The 22,061-nt window shown below is 40.1% G+C and overlaps 1 protein-coding gene across 1 annotated transcript in view; it reads left to right on the top strand.

Moving 5' to 3' along the window:
• The first annotated feature begins 3,612 nt into the window (after positions 1-3,612).
• The window catches only part of RCAN2 (regulator of calcineurin 2), a 231,459-nt gene continuing 213,010 nt past the window's right edge, over positions 3,613-22,061 (top strand). The window contains exon 1 of the mRNA XM_029944561.1: positions 3,613-3,839. Coding sequence (XP_029800421.1) covers positions 3,615-3,839 — 225 coding nt within the window. The 5' untranslated portion in view covers positions 3,613-3,614. The remainder of the gene's footprint in view (positions 3,840-22,061) is intronic.

Genomic DNA, 22,061 nt, shown 5'->3' with positions numbered 1-22,061 from the left:
TCTCAAGAAACACCTGCTCTGGTTTGAGATACAGACCAGTAAAGCAGTAGGCACAGTGCAGGCCGATCGGCAGAGAAGGCTGTGTGCAGGGTGCTCAGGGCCTGCAGAGGAAGGAGGCCATGTGCAAGGGTCAAGGGGGGGGGGGGGCTAGGGAGGGGCAGTTGGGAAACCCTTCCAGAAGAGATGCCTTCAGCTCAAGAGGCAGCTCATCATTTGGATGACCAATCACAGATTTAGAAATAAGGATGACACATATAACTCTTCTTATGTGATGCAGGGAACTGTAGCCTCAAAGTTGTTTTACAATAGTTCAGAGTTTTGAGATTAATTTAAAAAGAGAAACTAGATCTTTGGGGCTGCGTAGGGCCTTTACATATCTGTATTATGGAGTTCCTTTGGTCTTCAAACTTTCCCTTTCTTTGTGTTTATTTGGGTTTACTAAAGGTTAGTGGTGATGCCGAAGCCTAATAGTCAGTCCTGTTCTGAGGTTATCATAATGATGTGTTTTTACAATGGTTTATATTACTTATCCTTTTACGTTGTGGTTAGTACTGATTTTGAGGTTCCTCCATTCCCCTTTCATTTCCTTCTCCCCGACCTCCTATGCAGAGGGAGGGGGACAGAGAGATGTGTTTGTTCTCATTTCATAAAGATAAACTAAGTCATCGAATGATCGAGAGACTTCTCCAAGTTACGAGCTGAGTCAGTAATGGAACTGGAAGGAGAAATCAGGGTGCCTTTGTTCAAAGCTCTGACTTCTAAAATATTTCTCCGTATAAGTAGAACGTTGTTTGCCAAAAATGCATTCACCTTTTAAATCTTTACTGAAAGTAATGAGCTTAAAATAAAGTCTCTTGAAGATAATCGTATTGTTACAGCTTAGAACAGAAGTTAAGGCTATTTGAGTAGATTAAAATGAGCCCTGAGTAAGGCTTAATAGTTGGTCTATTTAATTAATTTGTTCAGCAATGGATTTTTATTTCTTTCGGAAAAAGAGTAATCGAAATACTCTTGGAAAATATTTAGGGACATTTGGGGATCAGTTTTGATTAATTTAAAATTTTTAAATAAGAGGGACAGGACTAAAAATAAAATCAGTATTGACACATAATAACTATACTTCATTGCTACTGGATGACTAGAACTTCATTATTAAAATGTTTTCCTATAATCCATTGATAAAAATAATACTATTTTAATGTTCTTACTAATTATTCTTACTATTAATATAATTATTACTCTAATAATAATAAATGATGGTTTTTATCCATATTATAGTAACATATTTGAACCAACAGTACACATGAATGTGAAGGAAAACAAGCACATAAAAGTATCTTATTGAAATTTTTGTAATTACAAATATTCATATATTTTGGATTAATTATAGAATAAAACAAAGCATAAGAGATATACAATATTTTTATTTAAAATAAGTACATTGTGGGGTGCCCGGGTGGCTCAGTCAGTTAAGCGTCAACTTTGGCTCAGGTCATGATCTCATAGTCCATGAGTTCGAGCCCCACATCAGGCTCTGTACTGACAACTTAGAGCCTGGAACTTACTTCAGATTCTGTGTCTCCTACTCTCTCTGCCCCACCCCTGCTCGTGTTCTATCTCTCTCTCAAAAATAAGTAAACATTAAAAAAATAAATAAATAAAACAAATTAAATAAGTACTTTGTCAATTTAAATATAAAAAATGTAGTAATTGGAGTTTTAACTTTAAAATACAGGAATGGTTCTGTTATATTGTATATGGAAGAGCATTTTTATCTACCACAATTATAATGATCTGCTTTTAGAGTTACTACCTCAAAATTTTAAATTTTTGGCTCTTGATTTTATATGTAATGCATTATTTATATTACCATCAAATGATGCTTATCAGGATCCCACTTGGCCTTTGTTTCTAGGAAAAATAAAAACAGAAAAACATAACCTCATCACCCGATTGTTACAATCAGAGTTCAAGAGAGACATATGCTGAAACCCATCCATACTTGTCTGGGCACCAGAATTTGTGTCTAACAAACTTCATGAGGTCTGAATAATGCTCTTTGGTGCCCACACGTTTGTCCTGGGCTCTGAGGCCCTGCAGTGATGGCCTTGGGGAAGTGGCACTTCCAGAAGATGGCCCCTTGGCCACATTAAGGGTGTCAGTTTCACATGTATACGCATGGACAAATTATTTCACCTTTGGGGCTTCTAATTGTTGAGCATGATAAGGCATGAAAATAGGTAACAAAAGAAAAATGCAGACACTATTCTTAGGGTATGTGGGGAGACTGAGAAAATGTGTCAGTATCAGAAAATGATAAAAACGCTCCAATCAGTTGCAGTGGGATAGAATTCTGAACATTGGAGGGAGGAAATAATAGAATGACTGAACACAGCTAGGTAAGAAGAATACTAGAAGGCTTTGAGATGGGGGCTATGAGGAAAGGAAATCTCTATCACTATCTCTCTATATATCTATATATCATGGATTAACCAAGAGGGTACTTATTTTCAAAATCTAAAGTTCACAGAGTAATCATCCCAGGCAGAAGGTAGAGGTGTGTGTGTGGGTGTGTGTGTGTGTGTTCTCATTGTGGATAAACTATTAACTGTTAGAGTTACCATAGTCAAGATTTAGGTGGTGATTGTACTGCCTTAAATATAGACTAGCACTAATTTTGATCTGCTTCATTTCTACAATATAGGAAAGTGAGTCTGGTGCCACACTCCTGGGTTGGAATTCTAGTCCTGCCACTTTATCATTAACATAGTAAAAGTTACTTACTTGCTTTGTTCCTCAGTTTCCCTGTGTGTAAAACAGGGATAATGTTGGTACCAATCTCATAGACTATTTTGGGGATGAAATAGATTAGTTGATGCATCTCAATCATTTAGAACAGTTCCCGGAACTCAGTACAGGACAGTCAATCGTAGTAGCAGTGGTGGTTTTACGTAATTCATTGTCTAACTTACTTAAAGCACTTTCCTGAGTCCATTTGATTCTCATAAGGAAGCAAAGGCTCAGAGAGTTTATGTAACTTTCCCAGGTCCCATGTCTACTAAACACTGGGCATGGGGTGCCTGGGTAACTCAGTTGGTTAAGCGTCTGACTTCGGCTCAGGTCATGATCTCATGGTTCATGGGTTCGAGCCCCACATCGGGCACTGTGATGACAGCTCAGAGCCTGGAGCCTGCTTTGGATTCTATCTCTCCCTCTCTATCTTCCCCTCCCCGACTCATTCTCTCTCTCTCTCTCTCTCTCAAAAATAAATAAACATTAAAATAAATTAAAAAAAAACAACAACAACACCGGGCAGCTGAGCTAAAGCACCCAGCCTCCAATTCTATCTTAGTTCAGTGTTTCTTTTTCTTCTTCTTCTTTTTAACCATAGCGCTGATTGGATAGTTACCTAGAGAAAAAGCTGGATGGCAAATAATGACTCCGATCAAGGGGATAATGTGAACTTTCTGGGTGTTCCCTCTTCTCATAGTTAGTCCCTGTGTCTAATCACATTCCCCTGGTCTGCCCCACACTGTCCAGAAACTGCGGCCTTATAATCAAGTTTTAAGGAATCAATGCCTTTTCTAACACATGTCGTCTTTGTATCCTCAGGAATGAGGGGAGAATCTTACTTCATTGGAATGAGGAGCCTTGGGCAGCAGGGGTGCATCCTGGAAGATGGAGGACTTTTCTTGCTCTGCTGCATAGACCGGGACTGGGCTGTAACTCGGTGTTTCGCAGAGGAAGCCTTTCAAGCAATCACTGATTTCAACGACCTCCCCAACTCACTGTTTGCATGCAATGTTCACCAGTCAGTGTTTGAAGGAGAAGAAAGCAAGGTAATAACCCTTTTCTGCTCCTGAATCATGGGAAGACGTGGCATTATCCCCAAATATTTCCAGGGCTTATTTGTGATTGAGTTTGGAAATTGTGGAAAATGTATAGCTGGCTCTCTTCTTTGCATGCATAGCAGGAGTAGAAAAACCTATTCTGTTATCAGCTAACTGTGACAAGGTTGTACATGTTGAATCAGATCTCATCCTCGGAGACCCATAGGCCTATCTAACAAAGTAAGTGGTGTTAGGAATGATGATTGCCGGAGATATCCTTGGGCGAGGAAGCAGATGTTGTTAGAACAAAAAAGTTTTTCTTTCCCATTCTATTTCTTGTCACTGTGTCCTATTCCTATCTCCCCATTCTGCCAAAACTACGATTTGCCTTTCTCAAAATGGCACAAGCTCCGTCTCACTCCTAACTCTCCTGCAGTTTGATGAATGTTCCCCAAATAGCTGTGACCTGAGTCCTGCATCCGTTACTGGGAAGGTAAGCTGGCCGGTCCTCTGTGTCTTCTTCGCTCAGTAATACCACACAGGCGGGAAATGTTATGTGGATGGTGAGAATTTGAAGCGAAAGTGGTTGATTTGAAATGATAGGGGCATGAGGTTGTCTGTGTACCAGTATCTTCCAGAAAATGAAGATTCCCACTTTAAGAGACAGCTTGATTCGATGTAAGTGTTCTTGGAAATCAGAGTTAAATATTCTGCTTGGAGATCTCTTCAAAGTTCATTTTAGATTTCTCTGACTTTTTAAGTGGGGTGTCTGAATAGAACAAACCTTCCCTGTCGATGTGGATTTCTAACTGTAATTATTATACTATGTTGTAAAATATGAGCAACATTTTTGGGGGGAAAGGACTTTTTCCCTAAAGTTTAAGCCTCTGTGTGAGATGTCAGAGTAGGGTTTGTTGATTGCCATTTTATGAATTTGGGCTGCTTTTGCCAATTGTTGAATTCTAGTCTCCCTTGCCTGAAACCAATTACTGGAAGTCGTTTTTTTTTTTTCTTCTGGACTTTATTGGTTTTGTAAGCAATTCTGATAGCCTGGAGGGTTAGGAATGGTTTCAAGCCATTTAAAAATAGTTTTATGTTGATATTATTTTGGAGCTGAACATTGAAATGATAGGCTAAAAATAGCTTGAAATCCAAGGCCTTAGATGAGATTAGAATCTCCAATGCTGTGATCCTCTGACTATTTGAGGTAAGAAAATGTCGCATAGTCTCTTTGAAAGAAATTGGGAATTTTGCTCTTGGATTATAACCAGTTTATAATACAGATTGTAATTTACTCAGAGCCAGTAATTCTCCCACCTCCCCTTAAAATCTATCTGACATTAACTGTGAAACAAGAGTCTGTGTTTTCTCATTCTATCATCTACTTATCTAAATTAATAAACAATTAGGATTTTTCTTAGAGGCCAAATGGGGATTTTGATTCTTTCCTGATTGAATACTTCCTGGTAGATTGAAACAGTAAGACCTAGGGAAGAGGTTACCTTTGTCTGGAGTGTGCTTAAGCATGATTGATCTACTGAACTAGGATTGGTTATGTAGAAAGAGAGAAGGTTGGGGAGAGTTCATGGGAATTTTCCCACATCAATTCTGATATTCTAATCTGTGAATGAATCACGGATTACAAAATAGTCTCCTTTAATTTGCATTCCAAGTTGATATGTTGCAGTTCGATCGTATTTGGTTTTTAAATGACCTTGATAAAATATTGAATTAAAATGAACCAGATGTAGTTAAGTGGAACCAAATTATCAAATTATTTAGACGTATTTTTATAGCCAACGAAGTGAATTTTATAATTGGCCATTGTCTACATAATTAGGTTTATTAAATCAGATGGAAAGTCTTCTACCTTGGTGCGATTTTATAACCCCCATTTGAAGAAGAGAGTCTATAGGATAGCAAATTATCTGATCTAGATTCAAATTTGTTTTAACCATATATGGTTAAGGATGACAAGACAAGATGATCAAATACCAAATGAGTTGGCAATACCAAGGGGCCATGATCACAGGATGCTAGAAAAATGTATTTTTAAGAATACTAAGCATCATTTCCAATGTCTTTTCTCTTTAATTTCCAGACCTTTATAGTCTTCCCTTTACCTCCATTGTTTCCCACCATCTTAATAAAACTCACTTATTTGTATGCTGCTCTCAGAAAATTCTTTCCACAACGTTCAAAGTTCATGAATCTAACTCATGAAGTCTGATGGTCATTCTCTTTCCCAAACAGTGAACATTTTGGGCACTGTGCAAAGATGGCGGAGAGATATTTTTAGGTAGAGGGAAAAGAAACAAGAAGCATTTCTGGCACTCATGTATTCACCTGTGGACAAGGCTAGCCATGTTCTAAAATACTTGGTCTTGGAATATGCATTCAGTAGCCTGGACTTATAGCAGGGAGATAAGGCATTGGAAATGATGCTCAGTATTCATTTCAGAGATGCACGTGGGTAGTTGGCAATATATGTAACTTGTTTTGGCAGAGCCCTTTCTTTCTTGGCACAGTCTACTTTCCAGTTCATTGTTTCCTGATATTGATGGACGGTAGATCAGATTGTTTCTTGCAGTTTTTATAAAGCATACATTTTTAACTTCCATAGCTGGGTAGGAATTAAAGCTTTTGCTTTCTTGACTGTCATGTATGAGTCTTACTGCAATCTCTTCTCTGTTTTCCCACCAGTCTAAGACCACTTTTCTGAGCCCTTTTCCTTTTTGAAGTAATCCAGAAGGCACTAAATTCAACTATTAATGTAGGTACCACTGTAGGATATGATCTTGTTATGCTTGTTTCTGTTTGTCCAAGTCTTAAATATTCCGCTGAGTTCATTTCTGCTATCCTCTTTATCCTATTCTGACACCTAAGAAACATCTTAAAAACAGCTTTGTGAAAATTGTTCCCTCCAATTTTCTGTTTGGCAGAATTCTGCGAGATTGTATTTTGATTTGATGCTTTTGCACGGAGTGAGCACAGACTTCAGAGTGGCTTGTTGTGGTCCAGATGGCTGAGATTTGTTTATATAACACAAAGGAAAGCCGGAGCTGGAGGAAATTGGCATCTGAAACCAATAAATGCAGATTGCTGTTTGCGTGCTACAGCTTGAAGCATAAATATTTTTGTATGAAACACATTTAGAGCTGGGATCTTCACAGCGTGCAACACCTAAAAGTTACTGGGGTTCATTTCCCTTTGGCACGCTCCCTGGGGTTTGCCTTTCTGGATCCAGCCAGGTTGCCAAAAGTCATCTTGAGGTAGGTGAGGCTGCAGGGGCATCCCGGGGGGCTGCCCTGTGTCTGTACTGAAGATGGGTGAGGGTCTGCTCAGTGTCTAGTGTCACTCACTAGTAGCTAAAGGAGAAAAGGGAAACAACCACCATGAAATGAAAGTTAGCCAAACTCAATTCAGTAAGGAGAAGCCTGACTTGATAATGGCCTCCAAAAAATTATGGATTTCTTCAGTTAAGTGATAATAATAATAATAATAATAAGGATAACAATATGAAGAGTAGCAGCAAATACTTCCGTAGCCTATAGCAGGTGCCAGGAGCTCTTCCAAATGCGTTAGAAACACAAAAGCCTTGCATTGTCGTGACAACCTTATGAGGGTGGTGTCTGTCTGCTTCTCTACCTCCTGAGCACGTATCAGAATTGTATTCCCTGGAAGCTCGAGCTAGTTCTCAGTGTGGAAGCAGGAGTGACCTGTCACTTCCAGGGTCAAGCATCGAGTTACCAGTGCTTGACCCTGAAAAATGTTCTTCTCATGCTGCGGGGATGACTGGTGTTGTGGGGAGTGCCCGGCTGGCAGTGAGGTGTGGGGTGAGGAGAGTGGTGACACAGAGCAGGCCCGCAAGGAACATCCAACATGACAAGGAAAGAAAAAGCCTTTGTTGCTTTAAACCACTGGGATTTGGGGGGTTGTTGTGACGAGTGTAACTTAGTCTGTTTAGACAGACTAACACTTGCGGTTGATACCGTCAGTACAAGGGTTCTTGACTTTTAATTCTGGTTTATTACCCACCATATCTCACCATCTCTAAACTCTACCATGGAAAACAGGTTCTAGAAATAAAGTTGGCCATCCATCAGCCTGAACATTCAGGTAACAGAATGTAAGACAGAGAACTCGGGTAATTCAAATAGCAAGATTCAAGCTAAACATCAATGCACTGAATCCAAATCACTCTTGTAGTTAAGCTGTGATACACATATGAATAAAACCTGTTTTGTATGTCAGTTTCTACTGACATTTTGTGTAAAATTCTTAGAAGTGACTGATATATTTAGTAAGCCAGGTGAGTAAAAGAAATTAGAGATGTCTTTATTTTTTCTAATTGTGATTTTCTTTTTTTTTTCTTTTTTTAGTTGAAGTATATTTTACATACAATGTTCTATGAGTTTCAGGGGAGCAACATAGTTAATTCAACAATTCTATAAAGTACACTATGTTCATCATAAGAGTAGTTACCATCTGTCACCATACAACATTGTTACAATATTATTGATTATATTCCCTATGCTGTACTTTTTTTTTCTTTTATAGTTTATTGTCAAGTTGGTTTCTATATAATACCCAGTGCTCATCCCAACAAGTGTCCTCCTCCATGCCCGTCACTCATCTTCCCCTCTACCCCGCACCCATCAGCCCTCAGCTTGTTATCAGCATTCAAGAGTCTCTCATGATTTGCCTCTCTCCGTCTCCCCTGCTACTTTCCCCCTTCCCGTCCCCCATGGTCCTCTGTCACGTCTCTCCTGTTCCATTTATGAGTGCAAACATATGGTATCTGTCCTTCTCCACCTGACTTATTTTACTTAGCATGACACCCTTGAGGTCCATCCATGTTGCTACAAATGGCCAGATTTCTTTCTTTCTCATTGCCATGTAGTACTCCATTGTATATATAAACCACATCTTCTTGATCCATTCGTCAGTTGATGGACATTTAGGCTCTTTCTGTGATTTAGCTATTGTAGAAAGTTCCGCTATGAACATTGGGGTACATGTGCACCTATGCATCAGTACTTCTGTATCCCCTCGGTAAATCCCTAGCAGTGCTATTGCTGGGTCATACAGGAGTTCTATAGTTAATTTTTTGAGGAACCTCCACACTGTTTTCCAGAGGGGTTGCACCAGTTTACATTCCCACCAACAGTATATGTCTTAGGCACATTTGTTTTTGTAACTACCCCTAGAGAAAAAGAAGGAGAGATAAGAGAAAAGAAATGAAAAGGGAAAAGAAAAGAAAAGAAAAATGAAAGCTGATAGCCAGAGCTTTGGAAGATTTTAGGAAATAGACAATGGTCCCCTGTGATGAGATGATTTAAGGCTGGTGAAAAATAGCAAAGGCTAAACAGGAAGGTGATTTACTGTAGTTAAGTGTCACTAAATGTAGGTTGAAGAAAATAAAAAGTGAAGTAAACTGTGGTGACCTGAGGGTGAGAAAATGATAACTGAGCATTTGTTTTAAATACTAACACAGATAGGGGTGCCTGGGGGGCTCTGTCAGTTAGGCATCCAACTCTTGGTTTCTGCTCAGATCATAATTCCGAGATTTCCTGAGTTCGAGCCTTACATTGGGCTCTGTGCTGGCAGCACGGAGCCTACTTGAGATTCTTGGTCTCCCTCTCTCTCTCTGCCCCTCCCCCACTTGTACTGTTTCTGTCTCCCTCAAAAATAAATAAACTTAAAAAAATGCTAAAGCAGATAACAAATTAAATACCAAGTATTCAAGAAAGCCTTTTGAGTTTTACTGCTTTTCATCCTTCATAGGTGGAAGTGACATTTACAAATAGGTCAGTTGCTTTAAAGAAGGTTTTAAAATTGAAAAAGACAGGGGATATTATTGTATTCAGTCAGGTATTCCCATTGTCTCCAATCTCTGGGTGATGACTGGGTAATTAGTCACCCCTAATCATTCAGGGGAACCTGCCGGATGAGAGGCCCAGCGTGGGGCAGATTTGAAAGCTGCTGTAGGACATTCCCTGGAACCTTAACCTTTCTTCAAGTGACTGAAATATTCCAGAGGCATATTTAGTGTCTGGCTTCTCCACAGCAGTGAGGGACCCCCTGGGGCTGGAGCACCTGACAAGCCTCTCTAAATGCCCCACTTAACTATCTGAAAATAATTGAGGCAGTGGAAAGAATTAAGCCTGATGCATACAGAGTAGAGAATATTTGGTTTCTGTGCCAAAGAGCCAGTGAGCATACATTCTTGCTGGCACCTGAGGCAAAATGGCTGCCATGTTCCAGTTAGTACAGGATGACCCTGAAGAGGGACAGGGAGTTTTTTTCCCTTCTTGGAAAAATGAAGGTCCTTGGAAACCACTTCATATGATTTCCATCAGAGCTGCTTCTGGCCTGTCCAGTGACTCTGTGAATTATGAGAGGAAATTCCCAGGGGCAAAGTCTTAGGGCATACTGCCTGGGCCATCTTGGGTGAGTTTGAAAAAATGGTGCCCATTCCCCAAGCTGCAGGGGTAAAGGAAGCCCTGAGCAGTTATGGGTGGCTTGACAGGTGGGGGACAGGCTGAATTTCATCCTCTACTTTCCTCCCAGGCCAGGAGCCTCTCAGCAATGCACAGAAGGCAAAACCATCACAGTGGCCCCTGTCAGGATGGATAAATTCTAGTTATTTCATATTTAAAGGATACATAAATTGACAGAAAACTATTGAGTTGTGTTACCTAAGAACTTCCGTTATTAAGACGCAGTTTCAGAGATGGAGCCCCGGTAAACTCTGGTGAAGGAGCTTTATTATTATTATTTTTTCCTTGCTCTCACCAGCTGAAAATTGGCTTCCCCCTACCTTTGATTCCATTCTCAGTTCTGTGGTCCAAAACTCTGGACCCATTCAGAGATAACCAGAGAAAGTCAGAGAGTTGGGACATGAACTTTACAACAATACCAAGGTATCCGTCACAGCAGGCCTGACATTTGGCAGCATGGATGAGATCAGTGTGATAGAGATGAGCTGAGTGCCAGTCCTGTTAATGTCACATGATACTTGTTCTCCATTACTGTACCACTTATGCTACCTTATTATCTACTCATTTATGATTTTGTGCATACAGCGTTCAACCATACTCTCCTGCTTTTTAGGAAGAATGGATATGTAGAAACAGAACTGTGTAGTTTATGTTTTTAAGTTTGATTTTTTTTTAAGTTCTGGTGATATTTTGGTAATGTATTTTGCTAGGGATGTTTTATTATACAACACAAAGCATGTTTTAAATACAAACACTGTCATCTCCATTCATGTTTTGAGGTGATCAGATACATGACATGGGTAAGATTTTTCATCAAACATGTTGAAAAATAGATCTCATTATCTTGTTCAAAGCCTACACTCCCTCCCTTCCATGCTTGTAGCTGTTACTAATTCCAGATTATGTAGCGTATTCTTTATGCACAGAGTGCCTTTTATGATGGTCTGGTCTCCCATTCCAGCTGGATGATTGCAAATATCTTGAAGGCAGTAGTGCAAGCTCATTGTTCTTCTGTATCCTGTAATGTCTTTCACAGTCCTAGATATGACATGGGCACTTAAAAGAGACAGAAGGGCCCTAAGAGAGGGCTTGAGCTATCCAGACGCACTTGGTCCAAATTCTGCCACTACCGCAGTCTAATTATGTGATCCTGGTTAACTTAACTTGTTTGAATCTCAGTTCTCTCTTTCATAAAATGGGGTTAACTATACCTTCTTAATAGGTTTGTTATGTGATTAAAGGAGGTGAAATGCTTAGAGGTGGAGGCACAACACTGGATCTTCTTGGTAAATGTTGGTTCCCCTCCTCATTCTCTCTCATTCCTGTCCCCATCACCCAAGGCTCTGTCTGTCTCTGGGTCAAGGAAAGAAAGAGCTCTTCTAAACCATGTGTCTAGATGGCACGCGTGGTGTGGAAGGAGGAAGAAAGGCTTGATTTAGCCACTCTTTGTAGAATTCTAACGAAGTTGTGCTCCTGTATCATAGTCTTGGGTTCTCAAAAGTTTAATTTCAGTCTTGGCTGCATGAAAACTGTTTCTGTGTTTGTTTTAGGAGGCATGTTGTTCATGGTTCCCCAAATAAGATTCATGTGTTATGTTTTGTCTAGAATATAGTACCAAGAAAACTTTGTTTACCTTTGGGAACTGGTATTTTTCTCAGTAGGAAGATTATGTAACTTACATGTTTGGTTTTTTTCTTGGCTTCCAGTAAACTCAAATTAAAAATTAATACTCAATCATGGCCACTCTATTTATTCTTAATGGTCTTGATATGCTGTTTCTTTTGTAGTAAGCTAATTGTGTATAGGTATAATGCAAGAAAACTTTCTGAATTATCTAATCAAACTTTGCTCATATTTTTATGAGAACTTTAACAGTCACCTTTCAATATATAAGGAAGCTGGCCAGGAGTCATTGATGGTATATTTTGCAGATGTTTTAAGGTCCACTATGAGTAGGGGGAAAATCACCTAAATTAGTAGATTATATATTTTTAGAATAACATATACACATTTTTGGTTATAATTCTACATGTTTGGAAGAGTGGTTCTAACATGTTTTCAAGGAAAAAATAACTTGGTAATCATAGTTAACAACATCTTAACACATGTGAGCTGCATGTTTTCAGAAAAGCACCAGGTCCAACTTATGACTTTAGCTTGACTCTTAAATCTGATTGTTATTCTCACATTGCCTGGTGAGAAAATGAGCACATAGAAACCATTTGAGGATATGTGTATTTAAGTGTGTCCTAATATATGAGTTTAGTTTTGGACTCTAAAGGCCTAGAGTCAAAGTATTTCAGTTGGGAAGGTGCTGCGGTTTCAGTGCCTGACCCTGGAGAATTATACTCTTTCCCTCAAATAGATTATATTACTCCTTGGTATCAAGTTCTCTCCAGTTGTAACACTTGGACTAGAAGTGCCTTTTAAATTAATCACCATGTGGATGAAGTTCAAGGCTTTGTGAGGAGCATAGAAGACGTCAAGAGTTTAGCTCTTCAATAGCTTCTTTCAAAATTTTTAGAGAAATGAGTCTTCGATATTAGAAATTTGGCACTGGTAATGAGCTTTCATTAAATCTGCTTCCTACCCATAGGCCTGCTCTAAATATGGGAGTCAGGAGGGTGGGGTCATCATGACTTGGGAAGAAGAGGAGAAGGTGAGTATACATTTGGTTTCCTGGCCCTGTTCTTGCTCTGCACCATGTTAATACCTGGGGTCTCAGCTCCAGGGGGATTGTCTTTCCCCTAAAGAAACCTCTCTGAGTTTACATATCTAAGCAACTGTGGTCTGTTCCAAGAGGACTCCTCTTTGGGCGTCACTGATAGCACATTCTTTGCAATGTTGTGAGTGGTGCAAAGCCTTTGTATTTAGTGTAGATTTGAAATTGTGGAAACAAACAAGGCACTCAGAGCCATGTATGGTGATTCGGGAGGGCGGGGTAAAATAACTTTTATTTAAAAACAACATACACAGGAGCACCTGGGTGGCTCAGTTGGTTGAGCGGCCAACTTCGGTTCAGGTCATGATCTCATGGTCTGTGAGTTCGAGCCCCGCATTGGGCTCTGTGCTGACAGCTCAGAGCCTGGAGCCTGCTTCGGATTCTGCCTCCCTCTCTCTCTCTGCCCCTCCCCTGCTCACGCTCTGTCTCACTGTCTCTCTCTCAAAAATAAATAAACATTAAAAAATAAAAAATAAATAAAAACAACAGACCCAAAATGCCATCGTGAAAAATAGGTGCAAAATATTAGGAATGCTTTTCTTTTGGAGACTGGGGACTGACTTTGGGGAATTTCAGAAATAAACCATGACAGCATTGCTACAAGATCACCTTTTGGAACAAGAAACAGATGTACACGTAAGACCTAATGTATTACATAGGATGCAGATTTTTTTTTTTGGTATCTATTTTTAAGGCAGCCTGACTCTCAAACCCCTGTCTCTTGCTTTGTTTCTTGCTGAACAGAGCAAGCCTTAAGAACAAATACATGGTGGTTTGAGGAACGTCCTGTTCCCAAATACCTCCTACGGTGCTCTATAATCTGTGGACTTGAAGATGATCTTCTTTTCTTTTCTTGTTTTTTTTTTTTTGGTAGTCACTTCATTATTTTCTGTAAAATCACAAATAAAAAATTATCAATTTTTCAGATATTAGAATTATGGTATGATTCAATCTTGAATTTGAAGATGATTTTCTAATCAAGAATTCCCTTTTCAGTGACCCTACCCCTAGGAGATACTGTGTCCCAAGATATACTTCAGATATATCCTAAGATGTATAGTCTACATGCCCGGGGAAGGACAGGGACGCATACATATTCTGGCAAGGGGACAGAGGGCCGCATTAATCAGTCCACTCAATCCAGCCATCAAGTTTTACACAATTATTGAAAATCTGCCGTGTCCCATGCTCTTGGCACTGAGAGTGCAAGACAAATGAGGTGCGAGCCCTCATGAAGCTTAATGTTTCCTGGGGTCTAATGATTATAGTACAAGTCAGGGGAAGTAAGAGATGGAGGCGGACGCAACATACCTACGAGCCCAGGGAGTGGGCACGCCTGAGAGCGCAGGGAGAAGCGCTGGGATGTGTTTTGGTTTTCCGTTTTGAGACTATACCTTGACCCTGTACAACCGTCTCCAAATGGACCCATGCAGTGTGCACTTTGCCGTGCAGTGTGCTGGCCGGGGTGACCCGAGGACAGAGTTTTCACCCCGCCTCTTGTGTAATCGGCATTGTTGTCCTGTCCCACAGGCCCTGTTTTGAAAGGACATCTGACGTGCGTTGGGTGGCAGAGGGCAAGAGCTGCCTCTGACTTTGGCAGGGCTGCTTCTTCACCGAGTAAACCAGGCCACAGTGACATGCGACGCACGGATGGAACGTTCTATATGTGACCCACATGTCCTAATTTTCTCCTTCGGTGTGTGAAATTTTTGCTTTCCTCCGAAGGTGAGCTGTGAGCTTGCTTATTTTAAAACTTGCACCCTGTGAGGAGAGAGGGTGCTCTTGGACAACATTACGTCATTGAAGCCTCTAGGTGTTGAGTCATCATTATTTTTAGGCAGCTCCATGCTTTTTTTGGTTGTTCTAAGAATAGCCCCCATGTCTGGACTCTACAGAAAGTCACCTCAATAAAGATCCTGTCACTCCACAGTTGGGATGGAATGCTTTCTTAATTGCCAGATTCCGGGCACACTCCAGCATTTTACCTCCCAAACATTCCACGTTTTGAGGTTTTCTGTAGTCAACATGATGCCTGTGTCAGGAGCTGTCACTTGAATTTGTTCAGCCTTTTGCCAAACATACATATTGTTGTAAACAATTCCAGGCACAACCAGGAAATGCCTTCCTTTCATAAGGGCTCCATATTGCCTGTATTCGATGCCCATTTGGTTTGTGAATTCCTTCATCACTGACTTTACCCAATTCTGAAATGTTTCAAGACATATTTCCATGGCTTGTGTTTTATGGATTAAGCAAATCTAGATTCCTCCCATCAGGAACGGGGTAGAGGGCACTCCTGTTGGCATCCGTGCAGGATCAACTGAAAGCAGCCAAAATAAATGTTATTGTTGCCTGTTAAACTAAATAAGCATATAAATTGTAAACCATATAAGAACTTGATGACAGGGCAATAAAAAGGACTGAACAAGCTTAGAAATGGAACTTCGTGGGTCAATATCGAGGCTGGTTTTCCCATCGCCTATTCAGAGCATATGCCCAAATATGATCAATTTATTTTATGTGGCACTTTTAAGCCCATAGGAGTACTAATGGCTTGTGAGCCTAGCCAAATGCTATTCTAACGGAAGCATAAAGGGAAGCAACTGCTTGGAATAAAATGAGGCAGTTGTTTAATATTATAGTATAGGATATGGCTTGTGTCTGGAGGTGACAGGGCGGTCACGTGATCTGCATCCATATGTGTGTGTGTGTGTGTGTGTGTGTGTGTGTGTGTGTGTGGCTGAAAGGGCCAATGACGGTGAGACGGGCTTGCCTGGAAGACAGCTTTGTTCGGGGCCATAGGTACTCTGACAGGGTCAGTTCTTCTTTTATTATCTCAGACCTCAAAACCCCTCCCCACATGGGCCATCCTGTGTCTAAAAAAATAGTGTAGCATAGTGACTAAGAGGGAGGGGCTTGAGCATTTATTAGCCTGGTCTAAAAGCCAATTCCACTGCTTGTCACCTGCGTGACCAGGGGCAGAGTATTGAACCTTTTCAGACCTCAGTGTCTTCACCTGTAAAATAGTATCAAGTAATAGTATTTATTTTGAACGGCTGTCTTGAAGACGTAAGTGATAATATTCCACCATGCCTTGATCATAGTAACTACAAATGTCGGCTAGTAATAATAATTTCTTCCCATTAGCCAGATCCTTTACAGTTGGCATCATTTTTTTAAGTTTATTTATTTTTGAGAGAGAGAGACAGAGGCAGAGCATGAGTAGGGGAGGGGCAGAGAGAGAGGGTGACACAGAATCCAAAGCAGGCTCCACGCTCTAAGCTATCAACACAGAGTCTGACGTGAGACTTGAACTCACGAATGATGAGATCATGACCTGAGCCAAAGTTGGATGCTCAACCAACTAAGCCACCCAGGTGCCCCTGCAGTTGGCGTCATTAAAAAGTCATAGGACTTTTTTGCTTTCCTTGCCTGACCTTATGGTTGTTGCATAACTCATCAAAGAGCAGTGGTCATCCTGCCTGACTATCCCTCCACCTTCAGGAGAACTTCTGAATCAAGATCGAGGGTAAACACAAGAGGACTTTCTTTTGAAATCTGCACAAATACCAGTTTATTCACAAGAGCCAGCCCAGAGGAACGATCATTTGCCATCCTTCCTTCATACAGCGTCTTGAACAGCCATACATGATTCTGTTGTACCAGTAAATTGCCAGTCCTAAAATTTAGTTCCCTTAATACTCGCCAGAGAGGTCCATTTTCCTTAATGTTGAATGTAACGTTAAAAAGACTGTAGTCCTTTGGCAATTCCATTTATATACTTCAATATAAAGCCTGATGTGTGTGAACTTTATGTTACAGTCTGAACAGTGTCCTTAGAAGTTTCTGGAAAAGACAAGTGAGTTTTGCCTTCCTGTTTTTCTTTCCCTTTGGGCTATCTTTTCATCTCTTTTGAGAGAAAACTCAATGGATTGGTCAACCGAGCCTTCTTTGTGAGTAATTAAAGTCATTTCAACTTTTCATTTCAGGAAACAAAAGTCTACTGAATGCAAGATATTTTTCTTTGCTGGTGTTTTATCCTCATTTGTACCAAATTTCGAGTATGTGTTAATTGCGATCAGCAATTTAAGCGGGCCCAACTGCTTTAGAAAGGATTAGCATTTACATTAGAAAGAGTAGGTAAATGAGAAAATCTGGAGATGATTTTTTTCATATTCATTAAGTACTTTAAGAGTTTTGCTTAGAAGATTCTGTACTTAATCCAAGCATATTTTTCTGAAGAAAATAGTACAAGAAACATCATGACAAAACAGATGAATGAAAAGTGGCTTCTGTGGGAAAGAAACCTCATTAGAGAGAGAATTTACATTTGTATGAATGACTTTGTTACCCTTAAAGAAGTGATTTAAAAAATAATTCTTTAGGGGTGCCTGGCTGGCTCAATCAGTTAAGCGTCCAACTCATGATTTTGGCTCAGGTCATGATGGTTTGTGGGATTGAGCCCTATGCCAGGCAGTGCACTGATGGTGTGGAACCTGCTTGGGATTCTCTCTCTCCCTCTCTGTCTGCCCGTCTTCCACTTGCGTTCTCTCTCTTTCTCTCAAAATAAAGAAATAAACACTTAAAAAATAATTCTTTATAGAATCCAATGCAACTGATGTAGATAGAATGATAGTTATGCCACTGATGGTAACTTTTAAAGTTTACTTTGGCATATGTTGTTATTCCTGTAATCCTTGTTATTGGTTGGCACAAACAAGGTGTGAGGATTTATTTTCTGATCTATGCAGAAATCTCATCAATAATAAATAATGCATCATAACAACATATTTAATTGTCAGAGATTTTGTTGCCAGGAATAGATGTCACCAGGGAGGCATAGAGCCATGGTCCGATCTATTTCAGGGTTTCTCCACTTTGTCACTGTTGACATTTTGAAGTGATAATTCTTTGTGTGGGGGCTGCCCTGTGTCCTGTAGAATGTTCAGTAGCAGCCCTGGCCTCTCTACCCGCTGGATGCCCCTAGTATCCCCTACCAAGTCTTGACAGCGAAAAATGTCCCCAGACTTTGCCAAATGTCCCCTGGGAAGCAGAATCACCCTGGTTTAAGAAGAACTGGGTTAGATGATAGTTTCTAACCACAAATTAGAGGAACTGCCTGGGCATTTCTTAATACCAATTCTAGGACCTCATCTCACTGGATGAGAATTTCCTGGGGTGAGCTTCCAGACGCAGCACTAAAAGAAAAAGTTATAATCCAGTTCTTTCCCTATAATTCTGAATTCTTTTCTTTCCTTCATTCCAAATGAGGCTGAAATTCTTCAAGTTTTCTCTTTAGAAAGCTCGGACAGTCCCTGGCTTAGTAACATGGAGGCTTCCATAAGGCAGCCGTCTGAGAAGTCCTTCCTTTGTTCCCAAAAATCTCTTTTGTAAGATCACCCAAGAGTATTTCTCCTCAGACCACCTGTTCTTGGTTCTTGGTTGGCTGATGCCTCTCCCTAACTGCCGCCATTACTGCCCCTGCATTCAGGGTGCCAGAAATTGTGGCATTCAGGCCAATGAAGATTTTTGAGAGGATTTGTTGAGTTATCACTGCCATCACTGGTGTCATGGGACCAGGTACTCATGTGGTTGGGCGTAGCACTTTTAGAATATTTGGTATGCCAAGGAGAGCAGCTGGCCCACGTCTGTGGATCAGGAATGTGGTGTGAATGGGGCTTGAAGAACGGTGAAGCTGGGATCATGGACAATCAGCACATCAGTCAGCTGAGGGAAATTTTAAGGTACTGAAGATAAATTAGTGACCATCTGAGAATAACATGAAAACCTTGGGTCACGGTTTTACAGGTAGGCCATGTTATTAGTACCATTTTATAGTTCTGCCCAGTGGTATGTTGAAGTGGGCTCTTACTGGCTTAGCTGATTATGAGCAGCATTTAACAGCATGGCTTAAAATTGGCCTTGGGAGTATGACACCCAGGAAATCAGCAAGCTCTAGAAATCACGAGTGTTTGTTTTCCTACAGTATTAGTTTCCTATAGCTCCTGTACCAAATTACCACAAATGTAATTTTCAACCTTGTAAAAACGAACATTAAGATTTGGTATTCTATACCTGATGATTATTATTGTTTACCTCCATTTTAATGACACATAGAGTTACAGAAGTTAGTTACTTACTCAAAGCCTTCTTGCGAATGCTCATAATTTAGGACTTTCTTTTTTTTCTTAAATGTTTATATAGTTTTGAGAGAGAGGCTAAGAGAAAGGGCGACAGAGAATCTGAAGCATGCTCTGTGCTGACAGCAGAGAGCCCAATGCAGGGCTCAAACTCACAAACCATGAGATTAACACCTGAGCCGAAGTTGGATGCTTAACCGACTGAGTCACCGAGGTGCCCCATTTAGGACTTTCTTAATTGGTGAGCAAAGGTGGGTTCCCCCCCCTCAAAAGTAAAATAACAAGTATACATAAAATCCAGGGATAATGTTCAAAATGTTTTGGGGAACATGCCTGTGTTCTCAATTTTATACTAAGTTTTTGACAGATAATAGAGCAGAGTGACATATATATCCCACTTTCTTATGCATAAGTGGTGAAAGGACAAAATTAAAGAAGCCTCCTGAACAAAATTATTTATGATCACAATTAACAATTTTTTATTGCTCATATCTTTAGTACATTATCCATCCCCTCAGTATAGTGTTAGTTGAGTCAGTGAACATGTTGGCCACGTTTGTTGCTAATCAGTTACTTCCAAGTCTCCTGTGCAGCTTTGTGCAGCTTTGGTTTTAGAGACGTGGATGGCTTTTGATGAAGCACACGAAATAAGTAGTACCAGAAGATGAAATTAACACTTATACAAATGAGTTGTTATGGGGAATTAGCTTTCATAAGCTGATACAGAGTGTAGTTAAAATTTTAAGTACCGCTTATAAACTGTCTTGAACAGTGTGCAATTCATTAGCAGGAAAGTGGAATCACAGTAACGGAGAGAATTTATTGTAAGCCTTCTGTCTCGGTCCCAGCATTTTTGTCTGCATGTTTGGTAGTCCACATATCTAATTTTGAACTGAAAGGCCATGATTTTGATATATAAATATACAGATGTTGCTTGTGATAAAAAGTCAATAAATACCAGGGTGTTTTTCTTTCCTGTTTTAATCGGCAATGACATAATATTACTCTGATCCTGTGAAAGTAGGAATTAATTCTAGTACTAATTACACTTTTAATCGTTGGATAGAGCATTGGCCTGGGTGAATCAGTGGATATTCTAAAGCATTTCCTCCCCTTTTTTCTTTAACTTTTGAAGGAATGTTGCATTGAAGTTAAAAGAAGCCAGTGAATAAACGGCTTGCGGTGTTTTACTTATGTGAGGACTTTAATGTGTGTACTTCTTGTGGATTTAGAGAGTAATTTTAATAATATGACATGAGTCACTCTGATGGTCCCTAGGAATAAATACTTTAAAATTCTTCTAAATACCTGAGAGCATCATGAAGGCACATGAATCACCGCCAGCCTTTCATTGTAGTCAAGTACCATCCGGGACAAAGAGTTGACTTTTTAAGGTTGTTTTTCCCTGAGAGAACTTATTGAGTGTTGATATGTATTAACTAATACCTTTGGTATAATGTTATTTTCTTCTCTAGAGGTTTTCATTAACATTTAAAAGAAAGCAGTTTCTCCTTTTAAGTAAGAATCTGCATGCTATCTAAAATTCAAACAAGAAAATAAAAGTGTATGTATCTATATGTGTCTATATCCATTATCTATCCATATCTATAGACGGAGATGTATATCTATATATAGATGTATAGAAGTATATAGATAGGTATAGATACAGATACAAACACACATAGAATTCTGGGAAGACATTTAATAAGAAGAAAATCATTTAGCTGTTGCTTGAACGTTCCAGCAAAAGTTCCTCCAAGAGCACCTCGCACTTCCATATTCTGATTCTGCCTTCATTCATTAATTATTTACACCAGCCATATTCTTCTCTGCCAGAGAACCTTTTCCTGATTGATGGCATCTGGAGCCCTCAACACAAAAGTATTTTAAAGGCTGTATCAGGGAAGATGACTTTTTCTTTTTCCTCATCGCTCAATATTTAATAACTCTTAGACCCTCCAGCTAATAGCCTCCCTTAGTTCTTTTCTCTATTGTTTCCTACTTCATACAAAGGTGCTGGGAATTTGCTATTGCCCACCTCTTTTTTTTTTTTAATGTTTTATTTATTGTTGAGAGACAGAGACAGAGCATGAGCCTGGGAGGGGCAGAGAGAAGGGGAGACACAGAATCGGAAGCAGGCTTCAGGCCCTGAGCTGTCAGCCCAGAGCCCGATGTGAGGCTCGAACCCACAAACCGTGAGATCATGACCTGAGCCGAAGTCAGATGCTTAACTGCCTGAGCCACCCAGGTGCCCCATTGCCCATCTCTTTAAAGAAAGCAACCTTTTATTTCTCAGTCTGAATAAATAATGGGAAACCACACCTAGTATGTGATAAGGGGTTGCAAATGCAAACTCCCTATGAGAAGCCCAGTTTTAAGCCACATTAGGGGGACTAGGCAGATTGAGTTTAATTATAAATGTGAATGAATGTATTCCTTTCGTCTGTCTCTTTATTCTCCTCTTAAGCAATTTTCATCCAAGCCTTTAATGGCTACCTGCACCCTAATTAATAATTCTTCCCTGATCTAAACCACCTTCCTGAACCAGGTTTCTGGTGGCTCTTCCTGAGACTCGGGATATTCCAAATTCAACTCTTGCCCTTTCCTAATAACCAGGTTTCCCTCCACTGTTCCCTGCATTCCTGACCCAGAAGTCCCTTCACGCAGTTCTTCCAATGAGCAACTCTGCTCTCTCTCAGCCCCACATCAACAACAAATCCTGATGATCCTACTTCTGTCCAGTTTGACCATTTTCTATTATCCCTGGTCCAAGTATCTTCCATCTGGACCATTGCCATTCTGTCTTTCCTCATCTCTGACTAGCTCCTTCTTGCCGTTCTTCAATGCGTTTCACTTCGTACAGACT

This window comes from Suricata suricatta, chromosome 7 (assembly GCF_006229205.1).
Source record: "Suricata suricatta isolate VVHF042 chromosome 7, meerkat_22Aug2017_6uvM2_HiC, whole genome shotgun sequence".
Lineage (NCBI taxonomy): Eukaryota > Metazoa > Chordata > Mammalia > Carnivora > Herpestidae > Suricata > Suricata suricatta.
This window is presented reverse-complemented; position numbering and strand designations above follow the sequence as displayed.